We start from the raw sequence: 20,284 nt of genomic DNA on the forward strand, positions 1-20,284 counted from the left end.
TAAGTCTCACGGTGGCACAATCACGAGGAGGTGTGTGCGCGTCCCCAGCCCAAGAACCAGAAGAAGAGAAATACGAAGTGCGTGGACTGGGGGATCTCTTGCCTGACCTGAATTACAATCCCGCTCTCACCTATCATGACACAGACCATCAACTAGTCCCCGCGATCTGAAGAAGCCCCAGTCGCTCCCCAATGCCCAATAAACAGACAAGGCAGCGGCTGCTCTAGGAGACGTCGAACATGGGCTTGAGCTTGATGATCAGCTGCCACTCGTCGGCGCTGACTTCCTTGCGGTAGAACTCCTTGAGGCAGTCGATGCTGGCTCGCGAGATCAGGCTGTAGAGGGTATCCCCCTCCTCCAGGTGGCGCCCGTAAGTCGGTTGGTGCCCGCCCATCTCGATCTTGATGGCCACCGAGGGTTGACCCTTCTTGCAGACCGGGACTTGCTTGTGCTCCCGTTCGATGGAGGTGCTGTTGAGAGGAGACTGGTTAGCACTGGCTCATGTATCATTTCACGTTATGGGCTGGGGTAGTAGACTAACACTCTGCCGAGACTGATGACCTCCTTCAGCCCTGTAGTGGGGTTGGTCTTGACGGCAGCGATAGGGGTGTTGATCTTGAGTTGGCCCTCGGTAACGTCAACGCCGATGACGATGGGGCCGGTCTTGTTGAAGACGGCAACCGGGCTCAGTACGCAAGGGAAGACGGCCAGCAGCTTGGACTCTTCCTTCTTCTTCTCGGTCAGCTCATCCATATGCTTGGTGAATGCGTCGAAGAGATGGTAGATGATGTCCGCCGTGAAGATCTTGATACCCTGATCGTCGGCGTATGCCTGCGCCTCTTTGTCGACCTTGACGTCGAAGCAGAGCATCGCAGCATAGTCGGGAGCCTTTTCAAGCATGATGCCGCACTGCATGACATCGCGCTTATAGACCGGGCCAATACCGACGTTGGCGACCGGGATCTTGCAGTCCTTGAGGAAGTCGAGGAGGGCCTCCAGAGAACCGAGCGTCGACGCCTGGACGCTGACACCGCGGCCAGATCTCTCGACTCTGCTGAACAGCGAGGCCAGGTCGGACTCGACCTCGTCCTCAAGATCGGACTCGTCGTCGTCAGGGCCAACGACAAGGAGTCGCGAGCCAGCGATGGCACCTTCAAGACCGGGGGCACTGATCTTGACACCAAGGGCCGCCTTGACTTCCTTGTTGTGGACGTAGGCCGACTTCAGGCGCAATTCTCTAAGAGGCGCGGGGGTGAGTAGGGCTCGGATATTTGTCTTGATGACCCCGTCGACACCGCATAGGACAATGCGATCACCTTCCTTTAGAATACCGTTTGACAGGATAACGTCAATGGTCATGCCGAACCCTTCGATGGCCTTGACTTCGAGAACGGTGGCCTGAACCTCGGACAGGTACATGAGCGAGCCAACCATCCTCTCTTGCGTGAGAGCCAAGATCAGCATGAGCATGTCTGGGATACCTTCGCCAGTATGTGCCGAGGTGGGGACCAAGGACACATATTTGGCCATCGACTTGTTTTCATAGAAGAGCTCCGAGTTGAAGCCTTGCTCTGCAAAGGCAAGTTTTGTCTGGTCGAGGCGATTCCTGAACTCGTTCTGGACTGCCTTGTTCTGCAGGGCCAAGCTTTCTTGGAAACCGTTGTTGTCGATCTTCTTCCAGCCATACAGACGGTCAATCTTGTTGAGGGCCACAATGAAGGGGGTCTTCCTGTCTCGTAGTAACCGCATGGACTCTAGGGTCTGGGGCTCGAGACCGTGCATGATATCGACGACGAGAATGGCAATGTTACAGAGCGAGGACCCTCGAGAGCGTAAGTTGGAGAAGGACTCGTGACCGGGCGTGTCGATGATCAGAAGACCAGGGACCTTGAATTCGAACTTGCCATCCTGGTTGACAACAGCAGTTTTCTGCTTGATGGCCTGGACGGGGAAGTAAGTAGCACCAATCTGCTGAGTGATACCGCCGGCTTCGCCTTCTTGGACGTTCGTCTGTCGGATCTTGTCGAGAAGTTTTGTCTTGCCAGTGTCGACGTGCCCCAGGATACAGCAGATCGGTGACCGCAGATTGTCTTTCGAGCGAGCAGCCATTGCAGCCTGGTGGGCTTTCTCCCGTCTATCGGCGGCTTCCTTCTTCCTCTGTGCCTCGGCAAGCCGAGCTTGGGTTGTCTGCTCGTCATCAGAGGACTCGTCCTCGCTGTCTGATTCCTCCTCGGGTTTGGCCCTTGAGGGATGAGTCTTTGAAGGTGCGGTGCCGTTGGCTTCCTCCGCCTTCTTGGCCTTGGCCTCCTCTTCATCTTCCGTATCGGCATCCCAGCTGTCCTTGACGTCCTCTTTATCCGAGGCCGCGGCAGCCTCCCAATCCTCGTCCACGCTGTCCTCGGCCCCAGGTTGCGCAGCCTTTGCTGCGGCCTCAGCCTCGGCCTTTTCTCTTGCGAGGCGTGCCTTTTCTTCTGCCTCCTTAGCAGCGGCCTCGGCCTGGAGTCTGGCACGCTCTGCCGCCTCGGCGAGAACTTTCTCCTCATCAACCTTCACCAGAGGTCAGACACGTGGAATGGAAGGCGGCAGCTGTGGGAGTAACTTACCTTCTTGTCGTTCTTACGTCCGGCGCCCTTCTTCTTGTCGATAGCCTTCTTCTTCTGCTCGGCCTCGGCACCTTCTGCAAGAGCGCCAACCTTGATGCCAGCGTCGATCATCTGTTGAAGCTTGCGTTCATTGCGGACCTTCTCCTCCCTTTGTGCCTTGGTCAGGAACTTGCCCTCCTTCTTGAGCTGCTCGATCCTCTCCTTCTCCTTCTGCTTTCTGCGCGCCTTCTCCTCCTCCTTGCGCTTGGCTTCCTCCTCTGCCAGCCGCTCCTCCTCCTCAATTCGGGCCTTCTCTTCAGCAAGGAACCGTGTTTCCTCCTCCTGCATGCGTCGCAAATCCTCCTGTTGCTTCTGGAGTGCCAGCAAGTGGGCCGGGAGCTTCTTCTTTTTACCGCCAGTCTCAGCAGGGGCTGCAGCAGCGGGGGCCTCGGCCTTTTTCTCCTCGGCGACAGGCTTGCTAGGCTCTGCCTTCGCGGGTTGGGCAGGGGCGGTAGACTTCTTCTTCGCGGCCTACAGGTGTGGAGACGTTAGCCAAATATCCCAGGACGACAACAGCGTATTTATGTATAAGACCCACCTGTTCCTTCTTGCGCTGCTTCTCTCTCTCCTTCCTCAGCTTCTCTTTCTCGGCCTTGGTCAGCACCTTTCCACCGGCACCCCTCTCTTCATCCTCCGCATCATTTTGCGGAGCGGCCGGCTTTGCCGCTTGCTGCTTGCCCTTGGAGGCCTTCCCCTTCTTGTCTGGCAGCGCAAACTCATCGTCTAGGTTCGCCTCCTCGGGTGCCTTGGTAGACAGATCCTGCTCGGGAGCGCCTTCGCCGTCAGCTGCGGCGGGGTCCTCCCCGCCGACGAATTCCTCGGGGAGACCCTTCTTCTTCCGCTTCTCCTTGTTCTTGCGCATCAGGCCCATCAAGCCGCCGCCGCCTGCAGAGGGTTCATCCTCGCCGTCGGCCGGGGCATCTGGGCTGGCGTTGGGGGGGGCGATAGTCTCGCCGAGCTCGGCTTCCCAGTCGTCGTTGCCCTTCTTGTTGCCCTTTTTCTTAGGCGCCATTTCGACGGTTTTCTTTCCGTTCCCTGTATGGTGCCGAAAATCAAAGTTACAGATATTTTCAATCCGGGTTTAGGGGATTAAATCGCTGGTGTTACGTGCTGCGTCAGTTGAAGGAATCATGTTAGCGAGAGGGGCACAGCACAGCACAAGACATGGCAGTTTCAAGTGGCGCTCACATACCACACTTTGTTCACTCCCTTTCAGCGATCACAAATTGTGTCCCTGGCGAAAGAAACGGCGACGAGAGAATATTCTGTTCGCCGGTGCCCTTCAAGTCGATTAAAACACGACATAATATGGGGGAGGCTAAGGGGAAGGGCGAAAATAAAAATTATATGTCGATGGTCGCCCCTCGACTGGATTCCGGCTGAGTAAATAACTAGGTTCTGGCAGAGAAACAGGGCGGGGCAATTTGTGAACGGGACAGTGTGAGCTGGTTTGTGAAATATTTTGTTCCCCTTGGCCGAAATATTTTTTGTGCACTGGCCCGCCCGGCTTTGGATTTGGTGGCGTTGTAGCAAGCAAGATCGGCACTTAGGTGACACCTGCTGCCTGCTGGCTGGCCTTGACTCATTGCTTCCATCTGTTGAGAAACAGGAATCACAAGATATATGTATGGTCTTCGTCTTGGACTGCGAGTTTCCGGGCTATACACACACTCGTATCACGCTTTACAATAATAGATACATTGATACGATACGGGCTTGATCCGGTACCGGTTGGAGGTGCTTCCCAAGGGCGGCCATTGCGGGATACATCCGTCGTCTATTCTGTAGGTATGGACAACAAAAAGACCCCCCCCCCCAAAAAAAAACCGCTATAGAACTGGAGCAAGGAAATATTTTAGAATGTCATATGCGAGGGCGAAATACTTCTCCCTCAGCCCATGCTCTTCGATGCCAAAGTCTGCGGTGTGCTTTCCATCCTCTAGTTCGTCCAGAAGCTCGGCAAACCGAGAGAGGTGACTCGGACGCGTGATCAGCCTCTCCAGGGCTCTCTTTTCCAGACATCTCCCTAGCATGTCTCCATCAATGTGCATTTCTAGACCCCCATCCAGCCGCGGTTCTGGGTCGAACTCGGAAAGGTCGACTGCCTCGTAAGTGAAAGGATAAAGTTCCGGGCTGGTGAGTGCAAGGTTTTGGACGAAGCGCAAGGCTCGCCAGATTTCCACATTGAGAAAGCTGAAGTGATGCAGCGATCCATCCAGACTAATGCCAAGGATTTCGACATCATCAGCCGTGCTAGCCATCCGCCCATACCTGGGCTTGTGCTGTGCCTGCTCCCAAAAGGGGCGCGTTCGTCCCCGACGGAACTTGCGGATCGAGGCCTGGAGCTCAGCTTCGAAGATAGGCTCGCAATCCTTGCCGGGGACCTGCCAGGGGACCCAGAGCCCGCCGACACCACACTCCCGGTCGCAGACAAGAATGAGACTCGACAATGGCTCGTCAAGCTTGGGCCCGGAAATTTCCATCATGTGCACAGCGTTCCGGTTTCGGGGGTCAACGTGAATAAGCCCCGAGCTTTCCCCTCCACCATCAGCTGAATGATCTATGATCTCGAGAGAGTCTCGGCTGGTCAGGGCGACGATTTTGCCATCGACCATAAGCAACGATGTCGCAGGCGAACCTAGATCGAACGATTTCATTGACTTCAGCTTCTTTTCGAAGGGGTCAAGGACGTCCCAATGGATCGTCTGACCAACACAATAGATGATCCCTTCGTCGTAACCCAAAACCGAGTAAATAGGCCGTTCGAATCCCGACTTCTTGAAGCGCATCCAGTAACGTATCTTCGGGCGCTTTCCGTCCACGGATTGTTCCTCGAGCTCTGTTGATATGATCATCATCCGGCCATCTCGCGTCGAGACAAGGATAAAGCGCCACACGTTGTTGTCTTTCTTGTATTCCCACTCTGCCAGACCAAATATCCTGTCACCCTGTTTCCCCAGTCCGGGGATGGACGGCACCTGGTTCCCGGTCTTGTCAGTCGGTTTGCCAATATCCTCACCAGTGTCCGGGTCCAGGAACATCAGCGTTGGCCAGTCTCCCTTGTTCACCGCCACGACGAGACATTGGAGATGGTGGGAGTAGATAATCCGAAGCGGGGTTCCTTCGACAGGTATGTGACGGTGCACCGGCCCAGGCTGCAGTTGCAATTCGGCGAGCAAGACTCGGGAACCGGAGAGGATCAGCAACGGCGTTGTGCTTTCCCGCTCAGAGAAGATATTTCTTGGCAATACCGTGACCGAATCCACCAAGGGGGGTGGAGAGGTCGGATTGCTCACGTCTACTGGCCAGACTCGAATCCTTGTCTCAAATGTTCCCGCGCTTTCTTCGCTCGATGCAGGGGTGTAGCCAGAGAGTAAAATGAGGTTAGAGTCGCAAGAGACGAGGACTGCGGCGCTTTGCCCTAGTTCGTTTGCGACGAGGATGTTTGCCGTCGTCACCCCAAACCTCTGGCTTTGCATCGAACGCACGTTTCTCAGATTGGTCAGAGTTATGACTTCGCCGCTTCTCGTTCCAAGCATGATGATGTGATCACCGTCATGCACGCATGGAGTAATACTAGCGATAGGTTCCATGGATGTCGTCGTATGTTGGGATCCTCTCTCGGACAAAGTGATAGCTGTGCTTGTTAGGCTCTTCCACCCAGGTAGGAAAGGAGACGAATGTGCAAAAGGGGGAGGGGGGGAAGGGGGGGAGGGTCGTACTAGCAGCGAGGTCCATCATTTCCAGATCAGACTGTCCATCTTCCCCTAGAAGGGCATGGGCGAACCACGGCTTCCCCTCTTGCCATAGCCCTGCCAACAGGCCAACGGCTCCATCCTCAGGATAGCGGCAAAGAGACAAGCAGGTTACCTCGCCATCGACTCGGAAGGAGGAGACAGGAACGACTGCAACGTTCCCTTCGTTTCGGATTTGCAGAACGAATATCCGGAATATTGTGTCGATGTGTGTTGAAATTGCGACATAGTCTCCCAGAATGGCCGCGTCTGCTACATATAGGGACGGGAAATCCTCGAGCATCTCGTAAGAGAACCGTGAACTAGGGTGGTGTCAGTTTTCGGCCCTGTTTGATGTGATAGAATGTTCCTGGTCCTGCTACCTTTGCGACGGGCTGATCAATACGATGCAATTTTCCGTCACCTGTATTATCGACTCTCTAGATGCAGTTGCTGCCAGAGTCCGCGACGAGATATCATACTGGATAGTCCCAGGTTCAGGCTCGGCTGCTTGTGACAGGTCATCTGTGAGATGTAAGATGCCAGTGCGGTCGGGCATAGACAAGAGCAGGTGAAACCCCGAGTCGTTAGACAACTGGGCGGGAAAGACCCATGCTTGCTTCACGCCGACGCCGTACTCTAGGTCCAGGCCAATCTTCGCCTGCAGTCCATATCGATACTCGGTGATCGAGCCTTTGTGGCCGCGGCCCGAGGTTGCAAATATCCTGCCGGGCTTTGCCGGCCGACCACCTTCTGAAGCCATCCTGTCGCCAGTCACGCCGAGCACATCGTTCCATGTCGAGTGTTCATCGGTGGTGACGAAATCAACCACTGGGCTGGAATTTGGCAGCGTGCCAAGTTGCTCAAGCGATTGTCTAGCCGGTATCTGCACGGCATCAGCGCATTGCACCCCAGATGTGAAAGCACATGTGTGCGAGAGCGTACCTTCCAGACTGCTCCAGGTCCAGAGTCACCTGCCATGACGAGCACATCGGAAAACTGATCATAGAGACAGGAGAATGCCCTGGAGATATTGCAGTCAAACTTGTCCATAAAAGTGCTTCCCGTCAGGGTGCTCTCTGAATCGGCCTCTATGAAGATAACAACGCCGTCCTCTCGAGCGAGATAGATGCAGTCGCGAGTCCTAAAGAAATGAGATAGTCGCGAAGGCCTCGCCCATGCTGTCCATAGGGGTTTCTCGCGTCCGTGGTAGTTAATCGTGGCCGGAGGTTCCAGGATGTCGAACCTTTCAAAGTTCGGAGGCCCATGCAAAGCCTCGGTGCATACCGCAATCTGTCTCGGCGAAATGGCCATAAAGGCTGAGCGAACTGTCAAGGGGATGAGGAGAAGGGGCATCTGATTCTCGACCGGCATTCTGTGCCCATTCTTTTCTTCGGCGAAGACGGCCCTCAAGTCATCTCCCAGTTCCCACTCATACGTTACCATCCTCGACTTGCCGTTCCGGACGATGATGAGCAGCAGGATGATGTGGTGTCTATCGCTAGGTCTCGGGTAGAGAAACTCGACCTTATGGATCACACCCTGAACACTTCTGGGACGGAATGACTTGACCGGCCGTAGAGGTTCGTTGCGCCCATACTGGCCGTTGAGCGTTGTGATGGATTCAAGCTCGTAGACCACAAAATGATGTTGGGCACAGCCTAGTGCCATGTACCGTGAGCTGGGGTCCACGGCCAGATGGAATCCAGGGTACACAAGATGTTCTTTTGGACTCTTGAAACGTGAGGCGACAAACTCGAGGTTCCCATCTGCCTGAGAGCGGACTGACAGAAAAACCGAGTCGCCGCACTCGAGTACTACCAGCAATAACTGGGGGACCAGCGGGGCAGCTCTGGATGATGTTCTCCTGGGCGGATCATCTCGCTCCATGGCCAAGTCGTCATCCTCAGCCTTGAGTAGAAGGCCGAAGTCTTTGTCCCCATCCTCGTCCTCTTCGTCCTTGATGTCGTCAGGGAGAGTCCCGATGACAGCGGCATTTCGGATACGCGAACCAAAATCGTTCTTTCGAATCACGTCCTGCAGCTGGCCATCTCGCCGCAACTCGCGTATCTGAACGGCATGGTCCTAGAAACGAGTTAGATACGCGGATGCACTGGCCGACGAGTCAATGACGGCGGACGCCAAATATATCGTAGGGTGCCACTGGTTGGGAAGGTGTTTTTAAGGACCAGCTAAATTACGGGGGTATGTCTCAATTTCACGGATAATGCACTCAAGTTGTTGGCATGTTGGAGCGACAGCCATTGGGTCTTGGTGGCGACCACAACGAACTGCAAGGATAGACGAGACGGGGGAATCCACTCACCCCAACAAATGCTACATCGTTGTGATGAGATGACCTGAGCCGGACTGGTAGGATCCAGTTCACAAGCTGGCTCTCCACAACAGTCCTGGTCAGGATGCCACACCGGGGCGGCTTCAGGAGTCGCTGCTTCTTGGCGGGCTTGGGGGCTGATGCTTTGAGAACTGCATGGACGTCGACGGTCTCTGTAACCCATTCACCGCCACGGAAGACGTTTGTTTGAAATGCCATGGTGAGTGGTCATCCAGGGATTTGGCACCCTTGCGTCCATGAGAGGAACAGGAGGTGATTATTTGTAGCGAGCCACGACCATGGGCGATGGAATAATGGCGCAGGTTGCAGATTCCCAATCAAGAGACCGCGGTTACGGTGCCGCACAACTGGGCGGATGACAGGAAGGATAGGTGACAGTTGGTCCCTCCAATGACGGGAGTCTGCCCAGTAGGAGGAATTCCAGTTGTCGTATGATTGTATGATTGAGTCCAAGGTACAGCTCCAGAGGGACTGAACTCACTTGGTTTGGCAGCACCCTAGAGGCAAGAGGTTCAATAACTCAGGAGCGGCGGAATAGGAAAGAATAGGCGGAGAACAAAGGAAATTGAAGCACTATCGTTGGGGTCCTGAAGTCAGTTAGGCTTTCTGAATGCATGACTTTGGCTTGGGGGGTGATGCGGTTGACATGGTCAAGTACCGGGGGAATTCGAAAAGCGGTGTTGAGGTAGTAGTGCCTTGAGATAGTAAATACCTGATACAGTCATAACAACCTTAATGGGTGGAACCTTTTGGGAAGTGCGGAAAAGAAAAAGAAAGAGGCAGAAACTGGGCAGGCATATATGTAGGTAGGTTGGAGCTGGACTGCTTCCAATTTGAAACAATTACCTGCACTTGTCTACGTAGTAGTACCTATATATCTCCATTTCTGTCGTGCCTGGTGCATCAATCAAGAAACGGCGTGCCTGATTTCCACCAACGTTCCATGGCACCCGACACTTGACATGCTAGGTACCTGCCTAACCCCGTGTGACGCCTGCTGCAAACAGGTTCTCTTTGTGCGATAATACAAGTTGTTGGCTAGGTACCTATTAACCAGCTTTCTCTTCCCGCCCATGGCACATAGCATGATGGTTTCAGCCGCTCAGGCCGTTTTGCTGCATACACTTCTGCCCATGGAGCGGTTGAAGCTACCTGCCCCGTCTGAGTAATCCCTGCCGAGGTACTTCAACATAAGTACTTTACGCCGTTAATAATTCCTCCTAGAAGACCCAAGAGTTGCAGGTAGGCAGGTGCCTAGTTAAGTATAAGGGTGTTGAAACTTCCATAAGCCGCGGACAGTACTATGGAGGTGAACAAATTTAACCACTATCCATCCTTGTATCTCGTAGGGTCCTAGGGTCCAAGGGATCGATCGACTGAAAAAGAAACAACAAGCTTACGAACAGCCAACAGGTTTGTTCTAGTGGGAAATGATTGGTTCTGGAAACACTCGGCGCGGGTTGATCTTTGCGTTCCTAGTGTCAAGTCCCGAAACTGCGGCAACGCGACGGACTGCTATTATGTCGTCCTACAAGTATCGGAATAATTAAGTGACAAATCACAATTCTGGGTCTGCGGATTCAGAGGTCCCTCTCATTCTTCGACGCCACTTTCCAGCCCACAGACAATATCTTGTGTGCCAAGGTGCAGTCGAGATTGACAGGCCCCTTTGTTGTCGTCGAGTTTCACAGCGCTTAGTCATCGACATGGGGAAATTATTGTGTAGATTGACATCAGTCCTTATCACCTAATTGGTGCGTTTGACGACAGCTCATCGACTACCTAGGCACCTCTATCGCTATTCCACAATAAGTGCCAACGATTCAGGTGTTGTTGGTTCACCAAATATTGGGGCCTCCAGGTTGTAATCGATACCGACAACAACATAATATCCCATCTATATTTGCGTCGTTGGCACTAGTATTCACTACGCGCTAGTGAGTCGATTCCAGCCGACTTACCTTCTACCTTGAGCACCCGAGCCAAAGGACCAGTACAGTACTGTCGAACCATGCATCCCGGGTGAGGTGGTTGAAGCGAGAACCGGCCACACAGCCTTGGGGCTCTTCGTCTGAAATTTCGTCGAGATCTAGCTGTCTGTATGCGAAACATGGAGTCAAGCGTTTCTTCTACGTCGTCCCGGGGCTCTACCAGCGCCGAGAAGGTAGCTGAGCTGCCTGCCCTGGACGAAGTGAAAGCACAGGCAGTCCTCGATGCATGCAAATGGAGAAATCTGGACGGCCTTCGGGCCCTTGCCGAATCTCCGGGCGGCTTCTTATCCGACAGCCTTCGTCAACAAGCCTGTAGGTAAACATAGGTCCATCGAGCCTGTCCCCGACGCCGTAGCCTTGTACCGGTGTAGTGTAGATCCATTGCTTACCCGGTGTTCTTGCTAGGGCCGGTATTGCTCGGGCTGCCTCGGGAATGCGATGACCAAGAGCAGGCCTGTGAAAGCTGGAAGGGGCTTCCACGCCATAGAGACGAGGACCAAGTCCAGCTTGATGTCAACAGGGCGTTTATCTATTACCCCCAGCGTAGGTGATCCATTTACCCAACTGAGCGAGGGAGCAAGTGCCCACTCCGTTGGCTTCTACTATGCGTCTGGGTACTGACTCCATATAGATATAACCGAGTCTGAACTAGAACACCAGAAAGAGGAGCTTTCGTCGCTCATTGTCGAGGTGCTTCGGCGACACCCCTTTCTATGCTACTTCCAAGGCTACCACGACATCTGCCAGGTGCTCCTGCTCATACTCCCGCCACCGCTGCGCACCCCGGCCGTTGCCCGCCTTTCCGCCCTCCGCATCCGCGACTTCATGCTCCCGTCCCTGACGCCCGCCATCCACCAGCTCCGCCTCATCCCCGACATCCTGCGCGCCTCGGATCCGGCGCTCTGGCGACACCTCAGCACCACCGAGCCCTTCTTCGCCCTCTCCGGCACGCTGACCATGTACGCGCACGACATCACGACGCTGGGCGAGATCGCCCGCCTGTTCGACGTGCTGCTCGCCCGCGAGCCCGTCTTCAGCGTCTACATGTTCGCCAAGATCATCATCGACCGGCGCGCCGAGCTGTTCGACACGCCCTCGGACGAGCCCGAGATGCTGCACAGCATCCTGTCCAAGCTGCCCCGGCCCCTGGACCTGGACCGCCTGATCTCCGGCGCCGTCGGGCTCTTCGACGCCCACCCGCCCGAGACGCTGCGCTCGTGGCGCGCCATCTCCGGCGCCAGCGTGCTCAAGACTGCCCGCCTCGTCGGCCTGTCCGCCGCCCAGACCATGGCCGACGGCGAGGCCTTCTTCGACCGCCAGGTCAGGGAGCTGCGGTGGATGGAGAGGAGGGACAAGATCCACGAGGCCCTGTGGAGGTATCGCCGGCCGGTAGGGGCGCTGGGCCTGGCGGTCCTCGTCGGCGTCGTAGCTGTCTTGGCCGCACGCAAGTCGTCGGGGCCCCTGGGCTATGTGTCGGCCTTGTTGGGCCGGTGGGTTAGGTAGTAAGTTACATACAGTTGCCATCGATCACGGCTTTGCTAGGTAGCTTTTACTCTGTAAAGTACGGCAATTTTGATCAGGTCTGTCTGGTTGCAAGAGGGCTGCTTGGAAGGATATGGTAATATGTGGCGCTATGGGGATACCTAGATTGTGTCGTCACAGGGCACACATTCCGTTGCAAGTCTATAGACGTTGTTTATGTTTGGCGTTAAGAGCTATGCACTCCACCTCAAACAAATAGACGCTCGCGAGCAAAATTCTGGCCCATTCCATGAAGAAAAGGGCGGATCTATTCCTACTCTTCTCTCAACCTCTATTTCCCTCAAGCGGACTCCTGAAATGACGCCTTCAACCCCTCAAAGTGTTCTTGCTGCTCGGCTGCCAGCTTGCCGCTCACATCGCCAATGATGGTCAGGACAAGGCTGTAGTTGTTATACAGAAACCTGTCCCTTTTCCTCGCGTCCGCGCCGAAGCTCGCCTGGCCCTGCCTGGCAAGGAACGCCTCGACCTCGCCGCGCAGCCTCCGCAGGCTCGTGACCACGGGCTCGTCGTCGCCGGCCTCGGCGCTCAGGGCCAGGATGCCGTGCAACAGCTGGCCGAACCGCTGGGTGACAACGTGGGGCGCGGCCGAGGCGCCGCGGGCCGCGGCCGCGGAGGCGGGCTTGGCGGGGAGGGACGACGTGAGCGCGCGCACACTCTCGCAGTGCGCGTCCATGACCGACTGCAGCCGCGGCCACAGCAGCATCGCCGTGCCGTTGACGTAGCCATCGACGGCGGGGATCCGGCGCCGCTGCAGCTCGAAGGCCAGGTGTTGGTTGAGGCGTACGCACAGGAGCAGGCCCAGCCCGTCGTACGTCTCGGCGACGAGCGACCTGCTCAAGTTCTGGCCGAGCGCGAAAGTCGGCTCGAAGATGTAATTGAAGTGTCGATTGATGGTCGCGAAGCTGAGTGACGGGCTGAAAAAAGAGACCAGGAAGGTGTACTCGGCGCTGGCGTTGTCGATCAGCGCCAGGTTGAAGTTCCGGAACGGGACTTCAAGGTAGTGCGTCGACTGGTCTTCCTCAGCGAGATAGGATGACATAGCAGCCTGATTGGTCGTCTTGAGCAGGTCGATTCGGCGGCCGAGGTTGAAAGTATCGTGTGGGGGGCCGGAGAGCTTAGAGGCAGACAGGACGGTGGTCTTCCTCGAGGTATCCTCATGGGCTAGCACGTCGGACTTGTCGATGTGATGAAGCTTGATCTTTGCCAACGACTTCTCATAGCGGGCGAATTGGTTGGCATAGTACCATCTTATTGTGTTCATATATGCCAAGCAGATCTCGTCTGCGAGCGTAGCATGGTGCTTGTGGAGGAATGAGAACAGCTCCTTGAACTTTAGGAAATTCTGCTGTTGTATAATCTGGGCGTTAATATGGGGAGACCGGAGTGCCTTGATCTGAGCGACGAGGAAATCACGGATTCGTTCAACAGCCTTCTCTCCACGTTAGATACTGTTCATCTTGGGCTTGAGTGCTGCATGCCTGAGGGCCGTACCTTCAGAACCAGCTTCTCCAATAATGGACCGAGGTCTGCCAGTGCTTTGGTGTCTGTTTGGGCTGCGTTCTTCTTATGTGCCGCAGCTCTCCTGTCTAGCTCAGATAGTGCCTTTACCCATACATCGTCAATATGCCCTTCGGCTATCTTAGAAACGACGGCGGGCGAGATACTGAGGTCTTCGACAATCGGGCCAAGGCACTTCTCTACAGCCTTCCTATTTTCTAGCTTTATGTTAAGGGTTGTAGATCTGGCTTGCAGTGTCTCTATATCTGCAGAGACAGCGGCCAGGTCGTTTCGGAAGCTCGTGAGGTTCGTCTCGACAGAGCTCAGGATGTCGTCACAGGCTCGGATCGACCGATGAAGCTCCTCGAATTTGGCCTTCTCGCGTTCGTCTAGCCAGGAGCAGTCAGCTTAAGGAATAAATACAGTATTGGGGGTGCAGGCAACATACATTCTTCAATTGTTTGTGTCCTGTATATACTTGCGCTGTCAGAGGATCGGTCATCCAGTGCTAGCTCGCGCAATGACAGGCCGCCAAAATCGAAGCTGAAGTCGAGGTCATGCCGTGTTATCGAGCTCTTAGTCCTATCTCCCGATATCGAGCCAGCAGGTGTTGAGCCAAGTAGGGCCCCCAGAACTTCCTCGGGATCCGGCCCATCGGGAGCTGTGGTGGATTGTTTTAAGGTTGAGCCATTCACTCGGCGTGACGATGACAGCAATGAGCTTGACGAGTCATTTGAGACTAACGAAAGGGATGAGCCCCTCGGCGTGTTGCCAGCCCTCTGAGAGGTTAAATACGGTCCACGGGAGCTTGATGTTCGGCGAGGAAGCGGAGACATTGGGCGGCTGTTAGGTTGGGGAGATGCAGTGCCAGCTTGTTGGCCGGCGAGTCGATCTAGCCACATGGTAGAGCAAGGATCACCTTGCTGAGCTTAACAGGCTCATGCTTCGGCGAGGAGTCTTTGTCCTTCGAGACGGTGTGACTCGCTCGAGGATCGTTGTGGGATTAGCCGGGGTTTGAAGTGTGTGCTCAAGGACAGAAGCGTTGGGAAAGGAGCTTTGGCATGCTGCAATTCCATGTGGCTTCTCATGCTCTTGGCCCAGTAGGTATCCACGAGGCTGACGGGAAGTCGAAGCAGGAGCTTAGGTAATTTCAAAGAAATTCTTGACACGATTGGTCAATCTCCTGCCACACCATTGACCGCCTAATCTCCGTGAGCTTTGTCGATAGGTCCCGAACTAGGCGGGGCACAAGAGGGACATTTTCAAGATGCATCAGGCCGTCCTGCATGCCGGTCATCTTCCCTGATGTCACAGGAGAATTATTAGACTGGTGTCAAGCAGCGCCGTGTAACATACAATGGAACCTCTGTGTGGCTGAAGCTTAGTGCCCGGTTGACTCCTCGGTCTTAAACCTTCCAGGAAAAGCAAAGTATGTCCATTTGAACCTGTCAATTACATGTGCTGTGATTGGGGGTGAGTTCCAGGTGGTGGCAAGTCAGTAGGAAGTACTCCGTAGAGGGCAAAAATAAGCTATGAGTAGAGTCAGAGTGGAGTTCCATTTGCTGCCTGTATATGTAGGGAGGTGCTGGGCTGGAAACTCTAGTCCAGACAGTACATACAACCCGACTTGCCATCGGTATTTCCCCTCCCGCCTTAAAACCTCCACCACAACTTTTTCTTTTCCAAACCCTCGTCTCCTCTCCACCTAGCACCACTTACAATCCCTTTCTGGTGCCCCAGATATCTCCTTGGCCCTTGTCGCATCGCATTCTTCCTTTCCTTCTTATTTTCCATCAAGCACCCGTTGCAATCCTTCAAAATGGCGGACGATTCTCAGGTATGTTCAACAACCCCTCTCCCCCTCTCCCCTCCTGTTTGTTGTGCGCACTTTCGAGGCGGGAAAAAAAAAATCACCCCGCATTGCGCGCGAGCCCCTCGATTCCGAGCGAACATTGATCGCATGCCCTCGCGATCCCTCATCCATCACATCTTAGCCACCCTCCCATCGCCTACATCTGCCTGCCTCATATTTGTGTGTTTCCTCTAGCTCTTTCAGACAAGACACTAATGGCGTCCTTCCCTCCCTCCAGCATGAGCACACGTTCGACTCGGCCGACGCCGGCGCCTCGGCCACTTACCCTATGCAGTGCTCAGCTCTGCGCAAGAACGGGTTTGTCGTGATCAAGGGTCGCCCTTGCAAGATCGTCGACATGTCGACCTCCAAGACTGGCAAGCACGGCCACGCCAAGGTCCATTTGACTGCTCTCGACATTTTCACTGGCAAGAAGCTCGAGGATCTCTGCCCTTCGACCCACAACATGGATGTTCCCAATGTCACTCGTCGCGAGTACCAGCTTGTAAGACAGTCCTCAATACCGTGTATTGCCGATTTGTGTTCCCACTAACTCATGAGCCAGCTCGATATCTCCGATGATGGCTACCTCTCCCTGATGAGTGATGACGGCGACACCAAGGATGATGTCAAGGTTCCCGATGGTGAGGTTGGTGAGAAGATCAACAAGCTCTTCAGGGTTGAGGAGAAGGATACCAGTAAGTGGCCGCGTCGCTGTCCGTGGCTTGGGTTTTAAAATTCCTAATCTAACCGTTCCATACAGACGTCGTCATTCTGACCGCCATGGGTGAGGAGTCGGCCATTGAGGCCAAGGAGGCTCCCCGCCAGGCTTAAAAGCATTGCTCCTGAACTGATTCTACGGCACCGACCATCCTTCGGTTTCGGCAGTTTGCCCGATACTGCCGGGCGATCTTGCCTGGCCTCGAGCTGTTTCGCCTTGATATTTCTTGGCCGCCTCGTGTGTCTGGGCATCCCCATGGTCCTTGTCGGAGGTTTTCTATCTGGACAATGTTCTGCTGGGTATAGGGCTCTAGTTCCCAACATTATCGCACGAACTCGATAGCGTCTCTTTTGTTTCCTTCCCCCGTCCCTTGTTGCACAAGATATTCCATAATGGAAGATGAGAAAACCGGGCGCTCGTGAGTGGCGACAAATATGTCCTATAGAATTCGAGAGATTTTTCTCCATATATTCTGCTGTGTGTGTGAGGGGTCTGGTCCTTTGCTCGTGCTTCCGTAGAGGTAACTAGGTCCATGCATGGCCGTGTCCGGATTACGAATTTGTTGTCTCAGGATGATGTATTTGCCGTATGTCTCGGCAACACTGCTCTTATTACGAGAAAACCGAGACCTCCATGACATTTGTCCAGCCATATGCGTAAGGTACCTAGATATTTAGGTAGGTAGGTAAGGTACCTTATTGACAAAAGGATGGTCCAGTTTGCCCGCTGTCTGTCCTGGTGAGCTGCCTTGCAGAACACAAAATATGGTATAGCATAGATACCTTAAATTTGCCTGGCTCGAAAAAAAAAATTTGACAACTTTCCTAATTTCCTACCGTAGCGGTCCTCACAAAATTACGTCCGATGTCGAGAACATGGAGACAAATCGGGAGCTTCACACATTTCCCAAAGGGGAGACTTGCTCAGAATGCCCCGCGCGGCGATGGTACTCCGAGAGTGGGTTTCGATACTGCCAGAACGGGCATCAAGTCGAGGTTGCTACAATCCACTCACTCCCGCTGCTTTCCTCCGCATCCCCGCGGACTGACGTCTCGCCTAGGGTTTTGTGGAATTCGATGTCGACCAAGAGGACAACTTCGGCAAGGCCGGTCGTGTCGCTCGCAAGAAGAGGGAGGTCAAGGAAAAGGAGCGCAAGCACCTCAGTGGAAACGCCGCCAAGGAGCTCTATCTCGAATGTATACAACTCATTCTGCGCAAGCAGCTCGCCTGGCTAGTGAGAGAAAGAAGTCTGCCGCTCGAATTGGAGGTCGTGGTCCGTGATCTCTGGGACTTGCGGGTGAGATATTTCGGGGGGCTCAAGAGTGTCGAAGAGAAGCGGAAGGGAAAGAACGTCAAATCCGAACCCCAGTCGAGCTCTGATGGCGAACTTGCATTCTTCAGCTCCCAGAGCGAGGCAGAGCCGTCCTCGGAGGACAATGCCGCAACACCTCGGAGCAGATTCAAGAGTTGGACTGCCGACGAGGGTGGCGTGTGGGCGATGCCCAGCCTGCTTGATACCCTTGCGCTCAACTACCTTGGCTGCCTCACCATCCGGCAGCCGGTGAGGATTGGCGACCTGCATCGCTGGGCGAAGAGAAATAAGTTGCCATACCGTGGTGCCGTGCGTCGAGCCTGTGGGCAAATATGTTCTCATCGGCGGCTGACAAGTGGCGCAGATCAACGAAATCCCGAGCGAGATGCGCGACCGATTGCCCGCATCATACCACAGGGCTCTCCGGGCGAGATCTGCTGCTTTCAAGGGCGGCAAGCTGCAGCAGGCTGTTATGGACCTTGCTATATCCTATGAGAAGAACTACGGCATAAACTTCCCATCCCTGAATACGCCGACTATGTTTCTGCAATACTTGAGAGAGCTGGCTCTTCCATGTCCGTCAACAGCCCCAGTAGACCAATAGCAGCTGCTGACGCATTACGCAGTGGAAATCTACACCTACGCCAGAGAGATCGTGACCTTGCTTCGGCTGAACTTTTCGATACCTACCGGGGGCCGGACACCACTCGACAACCCTGACACATTGCTCATAGCGAGTGTTGTGCTAACAACAAAAATCCTCTATCCAATGGACGGAGTAGAACGAGCCACAACAAGTGACGATGACCCGGCTTGCCTCAAGGTGGACTGGGAAAAGTGGCAGGACGTCTTTGCAGACAGAGGGGCATCGAAGCCTGCTCGGCGCGACTTTGACTCGCTGACTTCGGAGGATGTCTCCTCTATGACTGGAGAGGAGATGGATGAGTACCTTGAATGGTATCGGCAAGTTCGACTAACGCCTAAGGAGGGTTTGTAGATAGACCCCAACCCCCCTTTCACTCGCCCGACAGCAATGGCTGACTTGTGGGCAGAACTCCGCAGCATAGAGCGTCTCTTCCCGCTCATCCAGTCAGCCGCGTATCCCCCGGCTGACGGGGAGGACGACGATGTTGACGAGAACAAGATCGAGGCAAGACTACTCGAGATCCAGGGAGCGACGACCTGGGTCAAACCACTGCCGCTTGCCGACGGTGACGATGGTAATAATATTAGGAGGCCGGGTAGTCTCCATCAGCGTTACGAAACTCTCGATGACCTATCAGGCCCAGCCCAAGCTTTCCATGATAGAGCCGCCAGGTTATCGGGCTTGTCCACGGCAGATTTGCTACGAGCAGTATTCAGACTTGAGCAGCTATTGATATACTGGACAGATCATGTCAAAAATGGGTCGGTAGAAGAGATCGACAGGGCAGCAGAGAGTGTGTTAAGCCGGCCCTTAGCAAGAATACTAGGCGTCAAACAGGTGTGGTAGTCTACAGGTTTGCTCTGGCAAGGCATTGCCCGCATTGCAGGTAGTTAGAAATGCCGATTCCGGGCGCGTCTACATAGAAATCATGGATAATCATGAAGATTTGATTCTCCAACCAGGAAGCTAAAGTATCAGTCTCAGGAAGCCGAATCATTCATCGAGAGGCTGTTGATGAGTAACAGTATGAGATGAAGTAGGATGTACTGTCCCGCACGTGCGTCGAAATTTAACCCTAGCCACCATCTCGAGACTCGAACTTCCAAACCCCCACCATCAGAATTTCGAAGGCGATTCTTGCCGATTTCATCAGCTCAATTTGATCACGGAAAAGCTGTCAAGAGTAAGGCGCATCTCTACGACAAAGCCTCATTTTCTCGAGAATGTACTGACCCGTTTCGTAACTGTAGTGCAGATGTAAGAATCCCCGAGAAGCCGAGACTATTTCGCCCCGCCGAGCGACCCTGGGCTGACTGGCGCGACCAACTAGTTTCGTGAAGACCCTCACCGGCAAGACCATCACTTTGGAGGTCGAGTCCTCGGACACGATCGACAATGTCAAGTCCAAGATCCAGGATAAGGAGGGAATCCCTCCCGATCAACAGCGATTGATCTTCGCGGGCAAGCAGCTTGAGGATGGCCGCACTCTCTCGGACTACAACATCCAGAAGGTTCGTGACGTTTCCTGGGCGATCTTTATGACGGAATAGGGACCTCGAAGAAGCACCGCGGACCTCAATCCCAATCACGACGTATCTGCGGCGGAGGAATGCTCGGATCGCAGTGGAAGGCTAATGTGCGAAAACAGGAGTCGACCCTCCACCTTGTCCTCCGTCTCCGTGGTGGTATAATCGAGCCGTCGCTGAAGGCCCTGGCCAGCAAGTTTAACTGCGACAAGATGATCTGCCGCAAGTGCTACGTATGGCTTGCCATCCAGTCCATGTCTTGATTCTGCTCGTGTGCTTACCCTTTGCTCCAGGCTCGGTTGCCACCTCGCGCAACAAACTGCCGCAAGCGAAAGTGCGGGCATACGAACCAGCTCCGCCCCAAGAAGAAGCTCAAGTAAACGGGTTCCCATTACGGTCACTGGCGTCTTGGTTTTTGGAATTGCGAAAAAGACGCCGAGGTCGGGGCAGAAGAGGTCTGCAAAC

The 20,284-nt window shown here is 54.5% G+C and overlaps 5 protein-coding genes across 5 annotated transcripts; 3 read left to right on the forward strand and 2 right to left on the reverse strand.

Annotated features, from left to right (window-relative positions):
* Nucleotides 1-223: 223 nt before the first annotated feature.
* Nucleotides 224-8,930, reverse strand: QBC33DRAFT_578556 (mono-functional DNA-alkylating methyl methanesulfonate N-term-domain-containing protein; the record flags this gene model as incomplete). Its single annotated transcript, XM_060431071.1, has 12 exons — nucleotides 224-470; nucleotides 542-663; nucleotides 694-2,547; nucleotides 2,604-3,113; nucleotides 3,181-3,627; nucleotides 4,481-4,835; nucleotides 5,091-6,167; nucleotides 6,206-6,262; nucleotides 6,433-6,699; nucleotides 6,814-7,262; nucleotides 7,322-8,461; nucleotides 8,703-8,930. 12 exons carry the CDS (start codon nucleotides 8,928-8,930, stop codon nucleotides 224-226), a joined length of 6,753 nt encoding a protein of 2,250 aa, XP_060282929.1.
* Nucleotides 8,931-9,236: 306 nt separating this feature from the next.
* Nucleotides 9,237-12,488, forward strand: QBC33DRAFT_611418 (GTPase-activating protein gyp10). Its single transcript, XM_060432447.1, has 4 exons — nucleotides 9,237-9,409; nucleotides 10,925-11,035; nucleotides 11,129-11,266; nucleotides 11,355-12,488. The coding sequence occupies exons 1-4, from the start codon at nucleotides 9,343-9,345 to the stop codon at nucleotides 12,224-12,226; spliced, it is 1,188 nt and encodes a 395-aa protein (XP_060282930.1). The 5' UTR covers nucleotides 9,237-9,342; the 3' UTR covers nucleotides 12,227-12,488.
* Nucleotides 12,387-14,664, reverse strand: QBC33DRAFT_587928 (Sac2 family-domain-containing protein; the record flags this gene model as incomplete). Its single annotated transcript, XM_060431527.1, has 3 exons — nucleotides 12,387-13,697; nucleotides 13,757-14,151; nucleotides 14,211-14,664. The coding sequence occupies 3 exons, from the start codon at nucleotides 14,662-14,664 to the stop codon at nucleotides 12,546-12,548; spliced, it is 2,001 nt and encodes a 666-aa protein (XP_060282931.1). The 3' UTR covers nucleotides 12,387-12,545.
* A 917-nt stretch (nucleotides 14,665-15,581) lies between these two features.
* QBC33DRAFT_578559 (eukaryotic translation initiation factor eif-5a) lies at nucleotides 15,582-16,448 on the forward strand (the record flags this gene model as incomplete). The annotated part of the gene is made up of 4 exons (XM_060431072.1): nucleotides 15,582-15,599; nucleotides 15,853-16,119; nucleotides 16,180-16,312; nucleotides 16,378-16,448. 4 exons carry the CDS (start codon nucleotides 15,582-15,584, stop codon nucleotides 16,446-16,448), a joined length of 489 nt encoding a protein of 162 aa, XP_060282932.1.
* A 762-nt stretch (nucleotides 16,449-17,210) lies between these two features.
* Nucleotides 17,211-20,199, forward strand: QBC33DRAFT_578560 (putative ribosomal protein; the record flags this gene model as incomplete). Its single annotated transcript, XM_060431073.1, has 9 exons — nucleotides 17,211-17,330; nucleotides 17,396-17,956; nucleotides 18,012-18,222; nucleotides 18,274-18,636; nucleotides 18,700-19,086; nucleotides 19,120-19,135; nucleotides 19,624-19,804; nucleotides 19,942-20,052; nucleotides 20,113-20,199. The coding sequence occupies 9 exons, from the start codon at nucleotides 17,211-17,213 to the stop codon at nucleotides 20,197-20,199; spliced, it is 2,037 nt and encodes a 678-aa protein (XP_060282933.1).
* Between the last annotated feature and the right edge of the window lie 85 nt (nucleotides 20,200-20,284).

This window comes from Phialemonium atrogriseum (genome assembly GCF_030411735.1).
Source record: "Phialemonium atrogriseum strain 8032-3 unplaced genomic scaffold QBC33scaffold_14, whole genome shotgun sequence".
Taxonomy (NCBI): Eukaryota; Fungi; Ascomycota; class Sordariomycetes; order Cephalothecales; family Cephalothecaceae; genus Phialemonium; species Phialemonium atrogriseum.

Coding starts and splice junctions, on each gene's coding strand:
- QBC33DRAFT_611418 (XM_060432447.1), top strand. CDS start 9,343: ATGCATGACTTTGGCTTGGGGGGTGATGCGGTTGACATGGTCAAGTAC. Junction 11,036..11,128: donor CAGCCTTCGTCAACAAGCCT/GTAGGTAAACAT, acceptor TGTTCTTGCTAG/GGCCGGTATTGCTCGGGCTG. Junction 11,267..11,354: donor GTTTATCTATTACCCCCAGC/GTAGGTGATCCA, acceptor GACTCCATATAG/ATATAACCGAGTCTGAACTA.